Source organism: Sus scrofa, chromosome 5 (assembly GCF_054392235.1).
Source record: "Sus scrofa isolate SSC_HxYL_T2T_F1_AM1 chromosome 5, Sscrofa_HxYL_maternal_Yorkshire_Landrace_v2.0, whole genome shotgun sequence".
Lineage (NCBI taxonomy): Eukaryota > Metazoa > Chordata > Mammalia > Artiodactyla > Suidae > Sus > Sus scrofa.
In genome coordinates, this window is record NC_139387.1 from 108,235,529 (window position 1) to 108,256,674 (window position 21,146).

At 36.7% G+C, this 21,146-nt stretch overlaps 1 protein-coding gene across 4 annotated transcripts in view; it reads right to left on the reverse strand.

Moving 5' to 3' along the window:
* PTPRQ (protein tyrosine phosphatase receptor type Q) overlaps window positions 1-20,532 on the reverse strand; it is a 224,236-nt gene extending 203,704 nt beyond the window's left edge. For 3 of the 4 annotated variants that reach the window (XM_084957734.1, XM_021093069.2, XM_084957733.1), the window contains exons 1-8: window positions 20,274-20,532; window positions 19,831-19,942; window positions 18,944-19,170; window positions 16,893-16,962; window positions 11,545-11,744; window positions 9,929-10,178; window positions 7,964-8,092; window positions 4,773-4,919 (exon numbers count right to left, since the gene is read on the reverse strand). In XM_084957734.1, the coding sequence (XP_084813860.1) occupies window positions 4,773-4,919; window positions 7,964-8,092; window positions 9,929-10,178; window positions 11,545-11,744; window positions 16,893-16,962; window positions 18,944-19,170; window positions 19,831-19,942; window positions 20,274-20,330 (1,192 nt within the window). In that variant the 5' untranslated portion in view covers window positions 20,331-20,532. Of the gene's footprint in view, window positions 1-4,772; window positions 4,920-7,963; window positions 8,093-9,928; window positions 10,179-11,544; window positions 11,745-16,892; window positions 16,963-18,943; window positions 19,481-19,830; window positions 19,943-20,273 lie in introns of those variants that run through there. The other variant, XR_014804594.1, reaches the window with a different exon arrangement.
* Window positions 20,533-21,146: the final 614 nt, after the last annotated feature.

Here is a 21,146-nt window from a genome sequence, read left to right on the forward strand (position 1 = left end):
CCAGTGTTCAGTATGGATAAAACCTATGCTCAAAACTGAGTAATAACCATAACATGGGTATACCTGTAATTTGATAATTTCAAAGAATTAATTTGATAATTTCAAAGATTCAAAGATCTCCTTTCCTAAAACTATTTTGGTCTATCTCTATATAGAAGGATAGCTCTGTAGACTGATTTCCCTACAGTTGTTCTAATCTGAAGGAAAACCAGACTGCTCTTTGAAAGACAGTGGAGGAATTCTGGGCTAGAATCCCACAATCACGGATTGGTTCAGCCTTCATTCCAATAGATCAAGCACTCACCTTACTGTTACTGTTCTAGGCACTAAAGGTTAGAGGGAGGAATAAGACAGATAAACTCCTTGGCACAGGTCACCTCTTATTCAAGTTTTATTTGTTTACATACATTGTCCTAAAACTTAGGTTGCTATCCTATTTACCCATATGTATTTTTCAGGAGTAGAGGAACTTTCCAATGGACCATGTATGAAAACACAACCGTTTAAATAGCAAAGCTCCAATCCCACCTTTCTTTTACATTGTATTTTGGAGTCTCTGTGTAGACAAAGGCTTAGTATCGTATAACATAAACCATAGAAGAGATGTGGCATTTCTCCACCTAAGCTGAACTCATGTAGCATCTCAACTGAAGCTAGTTTAATGACTGCATTGCTCGGATGTATCAGGTAACTAAACCCAACTTACTATAAAATAAGCGAGATGGTCAGTTCAATTTGATGCAATATCATAATGTAGTAGGATACCAAAACTTACCAGTACAGCAGAATATATATTTAAATTTCACTGTCTCTTATTCTGTTGCCCAAACCTAAAAATAGTAGTGGACACTATTTATCTTCTAATTTACATTTCTCAAAATAACCAAATAAGTATGTCATGATGTCGTTAATGCCTAAAATTACAATCCAAGTAAAGATTAAGTGCTTCTATATTACCCTAAAATGTAGCCAAACTTGTGTAAGAATGACTGTAAACTTATCTCTTCGCTTTTAATGAAAGAGGCAAAGGCTTAGGGGATCAAGGAAACGGAGTAGACAGCATTGTATCTTGTCTTTAGAAGATACCTGATATGTTAGACCACAAATTCCCAGGAGGAAACGAGAGACGTGTGGATTAGATCAAACTCCTTTAATATTGACACCAAATTCAAGGCAATTATTCGTGGTTCTGCATCAACTCTGAAGGTGTTGTCCATGGGGAAGACCTAAGACTCATGCTCAAGTCAATACCTCTATAAATTTTACCTCTAAATGGGAAAGAATACATATACAATTGGAAAAAAAATTCCAAATGATCTGGAGATTTCAAATGAAAAACTCTCAGAAAAAAAAAAAAATAAAATGGAGACAAATGGCACCAGGGTAAAGAAAATACATTAAAATAATTGTGGCCATTACCTAGCAAATTCAACTTCCGTTAGAAATGAATTTTGCAAAAAGCTATTGAACAATAAAAGTCATAGAAAATCCTGAAAAGACATAAAGTTGACAGTGTCTTCCTGATCTCCCTACAAAGACGTTACTACTATTTGCACAAAGTAGCAAGTTGAAACTACTGAGAACAAAAGTCTCCATAGGCTATTTGCAGGGCGGAGGATGGGGGAGGGTATAAACATGGATACATGGATCGCAGCACCTTGTTTGCTTTTAAGAAATGATGCTAAGCTCCTAGGAGTTCCTGTTGTGGCGCAGTGGTTAACGAATCCGACTAGGAACCATGAGGTTGCGGGTTCGGTCCCTGCCCTTGCTCAATGGGTTAAGGATCTGGCATTGCCGTGAGCGGTGGTGTAGGTCACAGATGCGGCTCAGATCCCGCGTTGCTGTGGCTCTGGTGTAGGCCGGTGGCTACAGCTCCGATTCAACCCCTAGCCTGTGAACCTCCACATGCCGCAGGAGCAGCCCAAGAAGTGGCAAAAAGACAAACAAACAAAAAAGAAATGATGCTAAGCTCCTTAAAAGATATTTGGCATTAGTGACATAGAATGGGGATACTGAAGCAACAAAATTTACCAAGATTTTTTTAATCTCCATACAAATAATAAGAAAAGCCCATTGCCTACATCATATTCAGCAGATTGTCTCATTTTGGAAGAAGCAACTATAATATTTTTTAGCACTAGAGATTCACAAATCATCTTTTTTTCCAAAACCATCTCTTCTTCATGCCTATGTATAAATCTGTTCAGAAATGTATTAAGGGATATGCAGAAACTTCACAGAATACATAGGGTAACTGCTTAACAGCACTGTATTGATTTTCTTTGATACTCTAATGAGGCTATGGACCCTATCAGCCTCGGTGTTAATGGGATCAGCCCACTATAATGTGATAGCTTTTACTTTCTATAAGAAATCAGTATTTTTCTATGACAATCTAGAGATCAGCTAGAACCCCAAATGTTTCAAAATATCTTAATTAAAAATCCAGTCGTAGTTAATTTTTTAAAATAGACTATAGGCTAATTTTAAATGTGGAGAAGAAGCTGAGTTACTTTCAATAGAATGCAAAGAACATTGTTGTATGTATGAGTGAAAAGAATAATCTAAAATTAAGATACCAATTTTAATTGAAATATATAGTCCTAATGAGTTATTAGTTGTTTTCATGTAGCTTAAAGGTTGCTTTACTGCAAAGGTTTAACTGGTGGTGTTAGAGTCTACAGTCACTGCATTTGCCCCAGCTTACCATTAAAACTCCTCCAACAGCTGAACTCCACAGAAAAGGCAGGCATGCCGAGGTAAGAACTATGTCATGCCTACCCTAAGAGAAGCCCATCTGTTGCCAGTGGGTTCTCCTGAGAGCCACCTGGATGTGGTCTATGTTGTGAGAAGCTTAGGAGGCATTGGGTGAAACTCAGGATAAGCTGCTTTCTATACAGAGCAATAAGGTCATCTACTCGAAATAACTTCTTGTGAAAAATAACCCATATATTGAACAATGTACTTAAAATTCTATTTCTTATTTTGTCAATAAAAAAACACAGACATGGGAGTTCCCGTCATGGCTCTGTGGTAACAAACCTGACTAGTATCCATGAGGACATGGGTTCAATCCCAGGCCTTACTCAGTGGGTTAAGGATCTGGCATTGCTGTGAGCTGTGGTGTAGGTCGCAGACGCAGCTCAGATCCTGCGTTGCCACAGCTGTGATGTAGGATAGCTGCTATAGCTCCAATTTGACCCCTAGCCTGGGAACTTCCATATGCCACGAGTGTGGTCCTAAAAAAACAAAAACAAAAACAATTAAAAATAAATAAATAAAAACAAAACACACACAAAAAAGCACAGACATAAAGAATGGGAAATTAACATTAAATACTATCCAATATAAAACATAATTGTATGTTTCAATGTATTATCTATTTCCCTATTTTTGTCAAATGCTATAGGCTGAAACTGAAGACAATAAAACAATAAAACAGTAACCTTAAATTGTGGATTCCATTTAGAATCATCAAATCGGCTTGACTTGAAAGAAGATTGAATTTGTTTAACTGTGTAACATGAAAATAGAAATTGCTCAACTGCGTGAGTTGAGAAAAGACCAAATTCAAGGGCTCTAGCTTGATGAGGGCCAGACTGCTCTGTTGTGTTTGACAGCCATCCATAAATTTGTCCAGATTTCCTAAAAATGCTTAACCGCACGTTTAGGTTGAGATGGGAGAAATTTAAGGTTTACTGGAGAAGAGGTATAATGCTAAGACTCTTCTGAAAGAAACACAATGGAAACATTTTCATATGGAAAAAATGAGAACGCTTTGCTTATGAGTGTCCATCTCCGTTTTAATCTGTGTATGGAAACTATATACATACATTAGGATTTTCACTTGAAATCGACATAAAACATAATTTTTACGTTCTTTCGATAGCAAACTATTATCAAGGGTTAAACTGTGCTTTGAAATGGGGAGAAGTACAAAATTCCCTAATAGCTGCTGCCCTCTCATGGTCAAATGCTTGAATGACTTATCTGACAAATCTTGCGTGTATGCACGTGTGAGCCTACACGTGTATATTTAGTTCACAAGTTACTGGATGTTAGCTATCACGCAAACAAAATCTGAAAACTTTTTCCAGTGTTAACGTGATTATAAAAATAATTACTGTCTTCTTCTCAATAATTACAGTCTCTAAATAGAAAATGCAAGCACTTAGCAAGTTTGGTGTGGGTCCCAAAAACAGGTTATGAAATGGTATGGTCACATTTTTCAAAATGCTACAGTTTGCCTACAACTATGATGATTAATATAGAGAAATAACCAGTTTCTTCAGGAGAAACTTTTTTAAATAATTTCACTGTCTCTTGGTATATTTGTATCACACACCTTCTAGGCATCCTCACTTGCTTAGAGTACCTTTTTGATGTCAACATACTTCCTTATCGGCACTGCGGAATATACGGATTCCCCTGAACATTATTCCGTGAGAAACATCATCCACATTAGATAATGTGGACTAAACTATGTTGAAGGTATTGATTTAAGTCATCTTGAGATTTTTCCAGTATTCACTGTGAATCAGGCAGGTTGATGCCACATAGGATGGTTCCTAGTCTCACCTGATCTTCGGTCCTCTTATTAGGAAGCATGCTATGGGTTCGGTGTTCTGAGGCACGAGTGTTTAGAATGTACCAGGTAGTAATTGGATAAGGAAATATCACAGATTAGGCGAAGACAAACCAAATAGCTTCTAATATAATGTTTAACCGATGCAATAAACTTCTCATGAACACACTACAGGAGGTGTCCTTACCCTCCGGTGGAGTGAGTACTGAAATATTGGACTTGGGTCCAATCCCTGCACTGGTTTCCGCCGCCACATACACATCATACATCGTAAATGGCGTTAGATTAGTGAATGCAAATTTAAGGTCTTTTGTGCTATTATCCAAAATCCGACCTGCAAAAAACAAAAGATAATTTCAGATTATTTACTCGTCAAGTATGTAATTATTCTCACATTTAAGTACGGAGCAATTAAAGTGTTAACCTACACACAGTCGTCACTATGATTTTAAAAGTGAATATATTTGAAACATTTGGCTTAGCACTGCATTGACATTAATTTAATTAAAATGAAAAAAAAAAACACAAAAGTCTTCCAGGGTTTAAAATTACTTCGATATAACCATAAAACCCTGCTGAATCACCGTTATTTGGACATATTTAAAAGGAAGACATTAGGTCTTACCAATACTAAAACAGTAACCGTGTTTTATACGCCAATTCAATTAAAATACTAAGTTTTCTCAATTTCTTCTAGAAAAAAAAAGATGTATTTTAAAAATTTCTCTAGTTTACCTTCTGAGCAAAATTTCTTAAATAGGCCGTCATTAAAATGCCTCAAAATCCTCAGCTTTACCTCTGAATAGTTCTTTCCGCCTTACTGCTCTGAATTCTGGCTCTCCCCTGGGAACAGTGTTCTGCTTCCCTCAGCCTCCCTGAACGACTGGCTATTCCGGTGTGGTGTGTGTCCTCCTTGCTCCTCATCGCCCTGTCCTAGACGATTCCAGCTCCCTCCTTGGAAAAGCCCACGCCTTCAGCTCTCCTGCCATCAGCGAGGTCCACTCACTCTCGTGACTGCAGCGATCTTCGGACCCCACGATCACGCGCCCCACTCTGGATGGTTTAGGCCCCGCTTTAATGTCATGCTCTTCCCTGCCACCATCGTGGTCTGTGGTTTTAACAGCCCCAGAGATGGTCCTTAGACATCACCGTTACAACAACTGCACATCCTCCACTCTCAATTTCACGCCGCTGTGTCTGACCACTCTCCCTATCTCCTGCCCACTTACCCTAGAAGTCAGAAACAACTCCAATTCTTTTTCTTTTATTTTACTGCAATGTAGTTGATCTACAATGTTGTGTTATTGCTGCTGTATGCCTAAGAGATTCAGATTCTTTCTCACGTTCCTTTCCGACGTGGTTTAACACAGTATACTGAATAGCGGTCCCTGTGCTACGCAGGAGGACCTTGTTGCTTATCCAACCTTGAAATAATAGTTTGCATCTGCTAACCCCAAATGCCAAAGCCTCCTCTTCCTAACCTCCCACCCCCTCAGCAACCACAAGTCTGAAGAACCGACAATTCTTTAATTCTACCAGGACCTCCAATCCTTTGATCTTGCCACCTATTTTATTGTGCTTGGTTCCTCACCACTTGATGTCCAGTCTCTATCCAGCCTCAATGACCTTGCCAATAATAATCACTGCCAATCACTGCCTTACACATGCCCATTCTTGTTGGAGGGAACCAGAGAAAAACACAGATCCACTGCAGCTGATAGAATGTCATTATCAGCCTTTACATGAGTCTTAAATGGGCCCAGGATGCTACTCAACTTCAGTAGTAGAGTCACTCTGCGCTTCTAGATGAATATTCACACTTTTTCTTCCCAGTTGACAGTCCTGCTTCTCATTACATTGGAAAAGTTTATCATTCAGAAAAGATGTGCCACATACTCCTACCAACACAATGACCTATTTATAGCATCTGCTTCTGTAAAATCTGCCTTACAACCTGTTGCAATGGACAAACCATCTGGCTTTTTATCTCAAACCAATCCCTGCATTTGAGCAAACAATCTCATGTTCTGCCTACAGAGAGACATCTTTCCAATAATTCTTGCCTTTCTTCTATCACTGATTTTTCCTTATTTTCTTTATTCCCATCAGCAAACAAACATGTTTTGTTTCATATGAAAAGAAAACCTGTTAACTCTGCTTACCCCCCCACCACCACACCCCACTTCTATCACTGCTTCACTATTTTCTTTATTTCTTTTTACAGCCACACCTATGGCATTTGGAAGCTCCTGGGCTAGGGGTGGAATCGGAGATGCAGCTGCTGGCCTACATCACAGCCACAGCAACACCAGATCCAAGCCGTGTTTCCAACCTATGCTACAGCTTGCAGCAATGCTGGATCCTTAACCACTCAGTGAGGTCAGGGATCAAAGCTGCCTCTCCACAGAGACAACAATGAGTCCTTAACTCACTGAGCCACAGGGAATTCCCACCGCTGCTTCACACTGCAGCAAAACTCAAGAGTTGCCTATTACCCACTGTTTCAACGTTCTTCTCCCGTTATCTCTTCAATCTACTCCAAGCAGGCATTTACCCCACAGACTCCAGAGTGGGGAAGGGAAAAAAGGGCTACCGTATTTTTAGGTCTGTAAATAATTCAGAATTTTAGAAGGACAAGATACTCAGGGATCAGAAATAAATGTTGTCTATATTATTCATGACAGTTTCATAGAAGTTTCAAAATGAGTAATTGGGATCTTTGCCTATTTTTCCATTCTTTGAAATAAATAACATGTGACTTTATGTTATTTCATTACCATTTGAAATAAACGTCTTTCGTAGAACCATAGAATCTCAGATTATGAAAGAATTTTAGAGGTTACTTAATTAACTCCCACTAATATAGTTTCTGAACCCCTCAAAATATCTAGCAGGTGGATGTCCAGCTCTTGCTTGTTTTTAAGAGATGGTGAACTCACTCCATGGTAAAGTCGCCCAGATTATGTTTAGAGAGTTTCAATCATCAGAAATGGTTTCTTTGTTCTAAGCAGAAATATGACTAAGCCTATTGTTCTTTGTATATTTGCAGTCAGAGTAGGTCCACATCCTCCTACCCAAATATTTGAAGACTTTACACGTCCCTAATACTTCCCTTCTTAAGGGGCTGTCTCTTGCTCCTTCAGCTCCTTCTCATGAAATATGGAATGTAGACAATGTTTTACTGTTCTCATACTTACGGTTTTAAACAAAAAGTTGAAAGAGCCTCAATTTCCTTGTTACTTTTCTATTTGCTTCAATTATAGGGTCTTTTTAAAAAAATTTTTTTAATATTCAATATTTTTTTAAAAGTTTGATAATAGTAACTTATTTTATATAATCCTTGCTCCACAGGTAAACACAAAACCACCTAAAACTTACCTGAGGGTCCATATAATTCAACTCTGTAACTAAATTTTCCTGTTACTGTACTTGGTGGGTCCCATGACATTGAAAAGGACTTCCCTGTAATGTTGCCGGTTAGACAGTTTTGTGGTGGGCCTTCAGGCACTAAAGTGGTTATAGAAAAAAATGCACAAATAATAGACATATGTTCAGAAGTTAAAAGCACCAAATTAAAAATACAAAATAAAACACGAAATCAGAGAAGAAAAAAAAATCACACAGCAAAGGGCTTTTTTTCCCAACTTTAAAAAAAGCAAGAATAGGCTCCAATGGAAGAATGTGAGTAAGTGGTGGATCATGAGGGAAACCCATTGCGCAGTTACTATTTCTACTTAATTCTGTGTCTGACTGCACAGGGTACTTCATTCCTCCATAGTCCATTGCACAGTTACACTGTCCTGGAGCATTTATACGTATGGCACTCAACAAGCCCTGGTATCCGGCTTGATAAACGCCACCTCTCGGGGGCACCAGGTAGAAGAGTCAGAGAAACACCTCAGTCTTCAGAATCTATCGGCAGCGATGTCACTTCTTCTATCAACATATGTACTTGGGCCTCAGAGGAACTTCATAACCTAAACTCTACCATAACATTAGTAACATATAAAAATAATCATGATGTTTTAAAAGTCTATTTTTCACAGATGTTTCTGTATTAAAAAAAAAACACCTCTTATTGAAATGAAACATTCCTAATATTTTTTAGAACAAAGTTTTTTTCTACCAAATTTCACGCTGGGTGACCCTCATCAAATTCTTCCTTCCCTTCTTTTTTCATAGAAGAAGTAAGGCGTGTGGAAGAAGAAATGGTCTGATTCAAAGATTTTTACTTAATTCAAAGAAACACTTCAAACGAAACATGCAGTGAAATGAAAGGGCCTATGTTTTAATCAGAAAACTAAACTATGCTTTAGTAAAATTACTCTACCAGTAATAATTTCCAGCAACTTCAAATATTACAACTGAACTTCTGATACCATATACTTAGTATGGTATTATGTCGTTATGGTGAGGGATACGTGTGTATATATGTGTATAAATTTACATGGATGCTGACGTAATATCATAATTAAGTATATGAGTACCATACCTAGAAATGCGTCCTCTTAGTATCAGTAGGAGTAATAATATCTAATCATACTCACTTAGTAGCAACACCATCTCCTTACAGTAGATGCTATTACTGGCTCCATGTTTCACATAAGGAAACTTCAGTACAGGACGGATACAGGAAGCTATTTCTAACAACTGCTATTAGCTGATACTGAAACAGTAGCTCCATGATATTTCTGCAACTACAGGTGTTATCTCCACATCTAGTCAGAGTCAAATCAGTGAGAGGAGTCATCTAGAGGTGGCTATAGACGTTGTAGAAGGGCACAGAGGAGTAAAAAAATTTCTGAGGTCACAGAATGATAAAAGCTGATCTTAGGATCGTGGTTATTAGCTCAAGAGTCTCCTCTTTCAAACAGCCTTACTCCTTTTAGATGCTTATAAAGTATCAGTATCATAAAATTATAAGCATTAAAATTGAAGATGCTCCAGATATGAAAGCTATTAACTGTCATATAGGGAGAAAAAAAAAGTCATTGAAAGGGTTTTTTTTTTGTTTTTTTGGTTTTTTTTTTGTCTTTTTAGCGCCGCACCCATGGCGTATGGAGGTTCCCAGGATAGGGGTCCAATCACAGCAACACGGGATCTGAGCCGCGTCTGCAACCTACACCACAGGTCATGGCAACACCGGATCCTTAACCCAGTAAGCGAGGCCAGGGATCGAACCTGCAATGTCTTGGTTACTAGGCGGGTTTGTTAACCACTGAGCCACGACAGGAACTCTGAAAGGGGGGAAGGTTTTAACTAAGAGATCTATACAAAAAAAAGGAAAGATTATTCTATGCATAATTTAACTTTTTTTCTGAAAAAAAAAAAAGGAAACCATACCTGATTCTGGTGTTCTGACAATTGTACTGTCAATATAACCTGCTTCAGTTGTAACAGCTGAAACTTCAAAAAGATACGTCGTATAAGGTCTCAAATGTGTCACTACAAAGCTGATAGGCTCTTTCCACACAGAGCTCATCTTACTCCTCGCCAACACGCTGGAAGAATGAGTAGTACGTGGTGGAGGCGTAACTCTATCAAGCATTGGAGCAGGGCTGGTTGTACTCCATAAAAAAGATTCATTATTCTCCTAGTGAATAAAATAAACACCATTGGAAAAATAATGCGACATCACTTGGTGCAAATGGTAGGTATAATTCATATTTTTCTTTATATTATAAATATCAATTTTAATTTATGTCTGTATGTGTATGACCGGGTAAGAATTTAGCAGATAGGTTACCCATCACAGCTATGGACAAATCTGTAAGATCTTAATTATACCCATTTATTGTCTGTAGTTATACCTTTAATACCATTGTCCACAGTTGCAGAAAAGACAATTTAAGGCATTCTTTTCACCTTCAGCTTTTTTATGAGTAGGATTTCATGCAGCTTTGAATAAAGGTAAAACTACAGCAAAATTATTAGTAAGAGTGTTTAAAATTCACATAAAAGTCCAAGGTCCAAAGAGATGAAATAGTTTCCCTTCTTATTGTTATTATCATTTTTTGCCTTGTAGGTTTTCAAAAGATACTAGAATGTGTGGTGTGTGTGTATGTAAATGTATTTGTGTGTATAAGAAATCTATCCAAATTTTAAACATATTTTGAGACTTCTATAATTTAAAGCATTTAAAGAAATTTCATGTGTTTCTTCATCAATAATATCACAAACACCACCAAAACTAATTTTTAAAAGGCATTATTACAGTACTTGCAAGGATTGCCCCATCAACCACCAAAGAACACGTAACAAAAACAATCTATTCTACAAACTTAACCTTGACTATTTCCCTGCCCTCCTCTCCTGTCACAGGGGAGTTTTATCTTTTTTCTGGTGGTGTCCTACACTTTCCTACTTCAGGGCTTAGCATGTATCCTTCACTCTCATGTAATCGCCACCTCTCCTTACTCTAAGGCCTATCACTAAATGCTATGCCTTTCATGAAATCTTGCCAGAGCTCCCTAAGTGATTTTTTTGTCCTTTTTTTTTTTGTTTTTTTCAGGGCTGCACCCATGGCATGTGGAAGTTCCCAGGCCAGGGGTTGAATCAGAGCTGTAGCCTCTGGCCTACACCACAGCCACAGTCCCACCAGATCCAAGCCATGTCTGTGACCTACACCACAGCTCACAGCAACACCGGATCCTTAACCCACTGAGCGAGGCCAGGAATTGAACCTGCATCCTCACAGATATTGGTCGGGTTCATTACTGCTGAGCCACAATGGGAGCTCCATAAGCAATTTTTGATATTTCACTTTCAAATTCTCAAACCCTTCTCTTACTCTACCTTGAATATAGCCAACTGTAAATAACACGATACTATAACTTAATACTTACATAATCAAGCAGCTAATAATCACCTCAGTATAATATATGGTATCCAGATGCTGGAAACTTCACGATTTAAGCTGAAGAAAGTTTTGAGACCTACAAAGTGTTTGTGATACTTACATTGCACGCTGGCAATTTCCCAGTCAAAAGGTCCTCTACTCTGATTGAAACATCCTTCACGACTATCCCACTTCTGGCGTGTTTGACACTAATCTTGAAGCTGGTAATTTTGCCATTTGGTTGCCGAGGTAAGTACCAAATCAGGTTTACTGCTGAATCGTTAAAAGCCTCGACTGTAAGATTCACCACTTTTCCAGGAGCTGGGGAAGTGAGAGGGATTGAAAGAGAGGGAAAATGTTGTTAGGAAACTTAGAATGGCATTTATATAATTTGGGGACATTAAATTTCCCATGTTACATGAAATTAAACATATATTAATACACAGGATAGAATCTATGTGGGTAATACTTTTAGAAATATATTTAATTGACTTTTGCCCAAAATAAAGCACTGGAAATTGGGCCACAGAGTTGTGTTTAAGAGCTAAACAAGCTTCATTTCAGGATTATTTGGCCAATACATCCATCAACAAACTATTTCAAATAAGTGTGAAAAAATATTCAACCAATAACTGTTTGCAGTTATAAAAATTTGAATAATATCTTAATTCTTGAAATATTTTGAAATTATATAAATTCCTTAGATAAGAGAAAGTGGCAAATTCAAATATTTACCCAACATTTGCACCAAAATTCACATTTCCGGAATCTATCTAAAGAGCTAATGTAAAGTAGAGACTACCCACTTGGTTGTATTTGTTATATTTTGACTTTTATACACCCTCGAAATCAACTTTCATCAGAATTCATAATATTTTCATATATGTTATTACTTATTAATAATCTGCATAATAATAATCACTGTGCTATTTTAGTTGGTGGAGTCAAACATGAGACCAGAATAAAGAAAAATGATGCCTATGAATTCAAGGTAAATTATGCAAAACCGATAAAGTAAATAACCAAGGTCCTTTAGAATATTGAACAACCATGACAAGCCACTATTGAAAGGAAGAAAAACAAAATGATGTTTGGAGTAAAATAATATAAATGACGGTAGAAGTGCCTGGTATAAAGAAAGCAAATAACTGGAGTTTAGCTGTGCATTGTAAAGAAGAATGATAAAATATGATTTATAAATAAAAGCTGTATAAATTATATAAGAAAGCTCTCCTGAGAAGGAGATCTGTATGTGAATGACATGAGTTAAATGGTAGAAATTTAAAAACTTGAGGACAGCTGAATTTTAATGAAAAAAAATAATTTGAAAGGACGATCAATCATTAATAATGGGTGAAATAGTGGACAGAAATCTTTTTCTTCAAGGGAAACATCAATAGAACTAAGGCTTAAGAAGAATGACAATGTGATAACTCTCTGACAACTAAATATTTAATACTCAAGTTTCTTTGGGGTGGATATAAGGCAATAAAGCAAAAGGAAAAAGTTTGGCAATTATATGATGCTATGGAATTATAAGAATAAGAACTTTTATCACTAATCTTAATCATTCTTATTTCTTAGTTGCCTAAAGATTCAAATTTTATAAGAATGCCTGAAATATATATATATCATTAACACACTGCATACAAGCTAGCACATGTCCAAATGGGCTTTAACAACAGTCATTTAGGAATCGCTCAGGTGTAGAGAAATTTGAATGTATAAGGTAACTAAAACTTTATTAAATTCCAAAGGATGATTTCAAAATATTTTTAAAGTAGACCAAATACATTAAATAGAAACTAAATCTGTTAAACAGCATTTAATGAAAAACAGGTTATTTTTATTAACCTTACATTATTTTTGCCTCAATAAAATGACTGTGTCTTTTCCTTTTGTGACTTTATGGTATAAAAAGACTAATTTGGCTCTTTTCTGTAGTTGGCACATCTTCCCCTATTTTAAATATTCTAGTTTTTAATTCTGGACTTTCATGTACCAAAATTCCATCATCTCTTGATTTTTACAGAGGGAAATTATTCATCTTGATCCAAGTAAAGATTTGATACTGGAGTTCCCGTCGTGGCGCAGTGGTTAACGAATCCACCATGAGGTTGAGGGTTCAATCCCTGGCCTCGCTCAGTGGGCTAAGGATCCGGCGTTGTCATGAGCTGTGGTGTAGGTTGCAGACACGGCTCGGATCCTGCGTTGCTGTGGCTGTGGTGTAGGCCGGTGTCTACAGCTCCAATTAGACCCCTAGCCTGGAAACCTCCACATGCCGTGGGAGCAGCCCAAGAAATGGCAAAAAGACCAAAAAAAAAAAAAAAATTGATACTAAAGTACCAAAAAATTCTGTTTATAAAGTCACTTAATCTTTCAGATAAGTTTTCCACACACACACTGAAGCCATATCTAGACAAGTGATTTACATAAATATATAAGTATGTGAAAGTAACTACAACATTTCACAGCATATACTGTACAAAACATACATTTTTTGAGTTAGAAAAAAAGAACCTTTTCTAAATAAAACAAACTTCTAAAACAATTTTCCTACAGTTCCAAGGATCCATCAAGTTAGAAGGGGAGGTACACGAGATATTTCTAACATTTTAAAGCTAAAATAAATTCCACATTTGCCTAAAATACTGCTGTGTAGGAAGTTAAAAAGTTGAGTTTTTATGCATGTGGATGTAATGTCAGCTCAGTCCAGTATCTGGGTTAACTTTATATTTTTCCCAGGAATATTTTTATTCACGGAGAAAGAAATTACTTCTACTTTAATAATAATAATAAATGCAGTTTATTTATCCCACAGAAATCTTCCTTAAGTGTGGGTTCTATCTATCATAAAAAGTGAAAAGAGTACGTGGGCAAAAAAATTTGAGATAACTGAGCTAACTAAATTTAGATTACATTTTTACCTCTTTACATTTTTTGTAAGATAAGGCAAGAGGGATTATGTGATTTTGCAATTTGCCCAAGAAAACACAGCAAGTCAGAAACAGAGTGAATCTCCTGTTCCAGGATTATTTTCATGCCATCCTAGAGCTTCTCTAATTTGTTCCAATCATAATTTGCCAAGAGAGCAAATAATTCTAGAAATTATGTCAGTTAGCAGAGTATAAAATATTTAAAGTTCAAAATACTGTCAAGTTGAAATCACAATCTGCATGTACCAGGCTTTATCAGAAACTGTATCAAGATGAGAGTTTTAAAAAACACCAAACTATTTGCTTAGTCACTCTAAAATTATTCCAGTTATGTCTCTGAAAACTAAAAACATAAGTAAACTTTTCTTTTATATTCTAGTGAATACGTAATTTTAAAATAAAATTTTTTAGGTGTGCTAATAATCAGAAGGTCAGTAGGTTCCATATTAACAAGAAAAAGACCTCATGGATCATTCATTTCTAATTTTCAATAAACTCTAGAATTTTCTCTGATTACTTGTTATGGCACAGAGCATGCATTCATATAATGCATGTGAACGGCTGGTAGATGGAGCCCTAGGTCGGGTCTCAAATAAGAACTGGTCCAGAAAGCTTATCACATGTTTTTTTAATACCGACAATTGCATAATCCTCTCTAGATATACAGGGCTCGTTGGCAATGGACCACTGGAGGATTTTTATCGTTAAATATAAGAACATTAGTAGTCACACAAGATTATAAATATTGTTTTTAGAGCACTTCTCACCAATCTAATATATTACTTGGTAACTCACTTATTTATCTTATCCCACTAGAATATAAGCTCCACAAAAAACATTTGCTATTGGAGATGCTGTTATTTACCCATTTTTCTATTTATAAACAAATAGCCAAATTAATAAATAATATAACCTCCATTCCATAACAACTTATTTTTATCACAAAGCTATGTTCTATGAGACTAATAGATACAAGAAAAAGTAAGAAAGTAAATGTGTTATATGTCAGGCTGGCCCAAATGAGAAAACAAATTTGTTGGAAATAAAGATGGACAGAAGAAAATAGGAGCTCTTTTAGAAGGTAGACTCAAGAAAGGTAAAGTGTGGGAGTTCCCGCAGTGGCTCAGTAGAAAAAAAAAAAAAAAGAATAGCATCCATGAGGATCTGGGTTCAATCCCTGCCCTGCTCAGTGGGTTAAGGAGCCAGCGTCGCCATGAGCTGTGGTGTAGGTCGCAGATGCGGCTTGGATCTGATGCTGTGGCTGTGGCGACCCCTAGCTCAGGAACATGCACACGCTGTACCTGCAGCCCTAAAAACGCAAAAAATATTAAAAAACAAAAAATTTAAAAAAGTGCGATTTGGATCAAGTGGGGATAGAATTCTACGGATATTTGATGCAAGAGTCTACCGGGCAGAGGGAATAGCAAAGAGAAAGACCTTAGGCTGGAAGAGCCGTGTTCTCAGAGAGCCGGAGGGAGGGAGAAGGGCAGGAGGTGGAGTCAGAGGGGAGAAAGGGCTTGGGGTCGCTGTGGGTCACGGGAAGGACTTAGGATTTTACCCTGACTGTCACAGGAGCCAGGTTAGGAAGACAGAAGTAACACGGTCTAGCTTTTGTTTTGAAAGATGACCTGGCTCTTGTGGAGAGAGTACACTATAGGCAGGAAAGCCGAAAACAGGAAGACCAGTAAGGAGCCTTTTAACTGTTCAGGCAGGACAGGGTCATGGATTGGAGAGAGTGATTAAAAATAGGGGTGAGATTCAGAATGTATGTTGATGTAACGCTGGCAGGATTTGATGACAGACGAAATACTGTAAGAGAGGATGTTCCCTCTCAGCCGCTGGGAGAAGAGACGTAGCTTAGGTTGGCTTGGTAATGACTGCAAGTTATGGAAACACAGGATAACCATTAAAATCCATATTTTCAAAAGTCTAATGTCATAAAGATGCTCATGATTTGATGCTAAGAGTAAAAGGCAGGATATAAACTTGCATGAATGGCACAAGCCTACTTTCTCAAATACATAGTCACAAAGACATACAGTCATAGGAGAGAAAACAGATCAGATATAAATGTACCAAAATGGTAACAGGGTTTTTTACCTGACAGGACCATAGGTACGTTCATTCTGGGCTTGTTTTTTGTCTTTTTTTTTTCTTCCCCCCCTCCTCAGCATATGGAGTACCCCAGGCTGACCTATGCCACAGCTGCAGCAATGCTGCATCCTTAACCCACTGCACTGGGCTGGGATCAAACCCATGTCCCTGCTGCTTCAAAGACACCATAAATTCCTTTGCACCACAATGGGAACTCTTTTTTTTTTTTAAGTTTTATAACACTTAGTGTTTTTATAATCAGAAAAATACATATATTTTAATGCCTAAGTTTACTATCCAAGAAAACTCTAAAGTAATAGAATGGCCATGCTGTTGAAAATGTTACGCATTTGGTGCCAGATTTTTGTTTATATCCCTGTTTATGTTAAATGACAAAACCTCCTGAGTTAATTTAGAACAAGTGATTTCAGAAAATTACCGCTTTCTGCAGTTTGGAAGAGAAATGGGTCACTAAACACTCCAAGGCCAGCACTGTTTTCAGCAGCCACCTAGAATAGATCAAAAGAATTATGCTGAAGCTCTGTATTCTATAAACAGAGCCACAAATAACAAAACTTTGATTTGTCCGTAAGATAAATGGCAAAGGTATTTTCCCCTCTGATTCCTCCATCCTGCCAAAGTGGAAGGCAAATGGAGGCTACTCCCTATTTCCATCTCCCTCAAAGGTATGTTTGCAAGGCGGTTTGAATCAACAAACTTCTTGGATTTCCAATGGAGAAATTCTTCATCAAGGTTAATGTCTATTAGTAGTAATAACAATTTCGGCTGCAATTTATTAAGCAACGTGTGTGTACCTAGAAATTGACTAGGGATTTTGCACATCTCATTTTATACACACAATCAAAAGATGAGGTATTACTGTCAACACTTTACTTATCAGAAAACCAGCCGAGAGAGGTCAATTAACTCCCCCGAAATCACGCAGGAATAAGTGACACAGCCAGAATTCAGTAGAATTTGTGTTTTTTACTTTCTTAATTTTTTTATTACATTTATTTCTAAAGCGTTCATTTCTAAAGTTCGACTTCTTTCTATTATTTTCATTCTATAAGACACTATGATTATTTCTGCAAGGAACATGGTGTCTTACTTTAGAGTTTACAATCTAATTAGGCAAATGAGTTCAAAATAAAAATGTTAAACATTGGGGGGAAAAAATTGAACTCCATACCCATGGATCTAAGCAGAACTGGGTTGGCTAAGTCACCTTTCTACCCGTAATAGCTTCTCATATCACAGTGAATGTAATCTTTTTTATTATCCTGAAAAGCATTTAACAGATAAATTAATCTGCATGTGTGCTTGTTGATAGAAAATACCTGCACTGTACGATTTAGAGACGTCAGGAAAAGGGTGCCCACTCTCTAACCCATGTTTCTGCAGAAAAAGAGCTATCAAATATTTGGTTTTGACCACTGCGTCAGTAAAAGTTTGTTTTTTTCCTTTACTGTTTGGGGGGGTCCTCACTCGTGGTATATGCTCTCCTCTTCTTATTGTGTTATTTGATTGTGCCAAGAGGCATACTTGCAATGATATTTTTAAAAAAACAGGCAAGTATCTATCTCATCATTTCTTTCCACTTAGATGGCCATCTCAATTATGCGTCATCACATATTTATGCAGCCTTTATAGACCATATATTTACAGAACTATTTTCTCTACAGTCAAAACTCTAAGAACATATTGATAGTAAATTGAAAATAGGGAGGAATAAGAAGATACTTGCCGTCTTCACAAACCCCTGGAAATAGCATGCATATCTCCTAATTATAAACATCTCCATATGGTCTAACTAATCTAGGACAGCTCTTTATGTTAGTGTTACTTACTATTTAAATAAGATGTTCTTAGATTTTGTATATTTAACATTGCAAGGGCATAAAAGTCTTTATAAACGTAAAAGATGTAATAAGCAGTCAGGAATATTTGTTGAATGGAAGCGAATCAAATTCATTGTTCTTTGAGAAACTGGTACTTTAGAAATTTTTGAACCAATATCCAATATTTCAGTAACAGACACAGAAATATAAGATGATTAAAAGAAAAATAGCAAAGCTAACTTTAAATTTGATGAAAAAGTAGAATACACGCATGTATAAGGCCTAAATTATTAGATTTAAATTTTATTTTTTAGAAGTATTTAATGTTTTTTTTAAATAAATAAATTATGTAAATATGCATAACAATGAAATGAGATTAATATGTGTTCAGGTTTTAAAAGCCCACATGGGCAATGAGGCCAAATGACCATTATTCAGTCACTTGTAGCATTTAGTTGCAAAGGCTCGACCTGGTAAGAAAAAGCTCCTTCACTTTTAAAATGAAAGAATTATTTTGGAAGTTCCTTAGTGGTGCAGCGTGTTAAGGATCTGGCCGTGTCACCGCAGCTGAGGAGCTTCCTCATGCTGTGGGCACAGCCAAATAGAAGAAGAGAAATATTTTAATACTAATTGTTTACAAAATAATTACCTTGATTTCATATGTTGTTCCAGGATTAAGATTAGTAAGAAGAACTTCCAGACTGTCTGGCTTTGTTCTAACTTGTGTATATGCTGCTTGCATCCATGGACAAACTTCCTTATATTTCACAATGTAGGATATAATTCTCCCGTTTGGATTTGGCGGTGTATTCCAAGACAGAAGAATCCCAGCAGAGCCGACTCTTTCCCCTGCTAGGAAGACTGGAGGCCCTGGTTCTATTTTTTTAAAAAAATTCATGTTGTTAAAAGGTCAAACAACAATAATATTTTTACAATCATATGTAAGAAAAGTATTTATAAATTGTAGACTTTTGATGTTCCCAAAGACTAGTGGTCTCATAAGTATGAGTTTATCCTCTCTAGAAATCTGCTATCAAGAGAAAAAAAAAAAGGTTAATGCTTTGGGGAATACCAAAAACATTCCTTCATAAGAATGTAAAAAATGGAATGCTACTAACTACATGCCAAATATATTTCTAATGCCAAATCAACTTTAAGAAACTTGCTTGATACAAGGCTTAACCACAAAAACTAAGAAAACAAGAACCAGGCTTACAAATTAAATAATTCTTCCAGAGCAAGTATAGTGAGCTTATTCCATGCTTTGTATTCTTTAAATACGACCATTAACAGTCTATCTCATCCATTCATAAACAAGTATAGAAAAATTATCTTTGCTCCTTGAAAGTAAAGGAAGATAAAGAACCAGGAGAACGCAGGCTCTAAGCAGATCACTTTCTTAAGTTTCCATTTTGCTTGAATTACTAAAGTGTTTTCATGCATACAATGCATATACTGCCAATGTAGTTCTACCCAAGAGATCTGTAATGGTTCCAAACACATTGTTTAAAAAGGTCATGGAAAACACACGCTTACTTGTCACATTTGTTGTCACTGTTCTGCTAACCGGGGAGCTGTATGTTGTAGCAGAAATGGAAGAGATGGCTACGTTGTACCTGGTACCAGGAACAGCACTGGAAACATCAACCTAGAACACCAAGAAGAGATAATTACGTTAAAATGCTGAAACACAAGGAGGCTGAAGTAAGAAATCTATCACAATGAAAAAGCAACACTTCACAACTTAACTCTGCACTATTTAAGATATCACAATATGTTCCCTATTACTGTAAAATATAAATTTTTATAGCACATAGCTATTTATCAAATAACAACAATAAAAACTTACAAAACATACTACATTATCAAAGACTAAATCAGCATTTCTATCTCTCCTAGTTCATCACCACAAAAAACAACTCTTTAAGAGTCTTTAGAAATCTACAGTCCATTGGTTTTTAAGTGTGTGTATAAAATACCTGTGTCTCTGAAGTTCCAATAAAAAGTAAAAGAAAAATGATAAGAAAATCCATCATTATTACATTTTTCAGGCAGTAGAATCACATTGATGGCTCTAGAGAGAAATGCTGCCTGCATTAATGATTTAAAGACAGATCCTCCTGGCAAGTACACAATTAATGAGCCTGGATTACTCAATAGCTCTGCCCTTTCTTTGTTAAACTATTCATGAACCCTTGGATGGCTGGCTGTAGGTTCAGGGTAGGCTTAAAAAAAAAAGAGACAGAGACGTTGCCAATGTAACAGCCCAGTCCACCACTGTGGAAACGTACACTCATCAATTCAGCATCAGTGTTTATGTCTTCACCTTATGCTTTTCAAAAGTTGCAAAGGAGTAAGTTTTCATGGTGGATGAGTTTCATAAAGAACTTTCCTCTTTGGACCAAATATAAATACAAGCAGGCTTGGCAAGCACGATAATGAAAACTATACCTGATACTCTCCACCTCCAAGAAGTGTGATAGTAACAAAGCCACTGTCAGGAACAAGATCCACATGGCCAGAGGGAAGGCTCCAGTGCAGAGAAAAGGAAGGTGCAGAAATACGTAAGGCTTTATGTTTCTTGCGTTTTTCTGGTTCTGATATTGAAAAAGAGAGGTTTAAAATAGCTATTCTTAAACCATCAAAAAAATACACCTACAAATCAGTTGCCTAAGGGCCAGGTTTCAAAACAACCACATTGTCAGAAAGCCTCAGAGCCTTTAAAGTATCTCAAGCCCTGCATAGGTATAAGGCATGTATATCTTTAAGTATCTAGTTCTTAAGTTTAATTATCAAAAATAATACAACATTTCACGAATCTGTTTCTGAGGATATTCCTTACCGACTAAAAT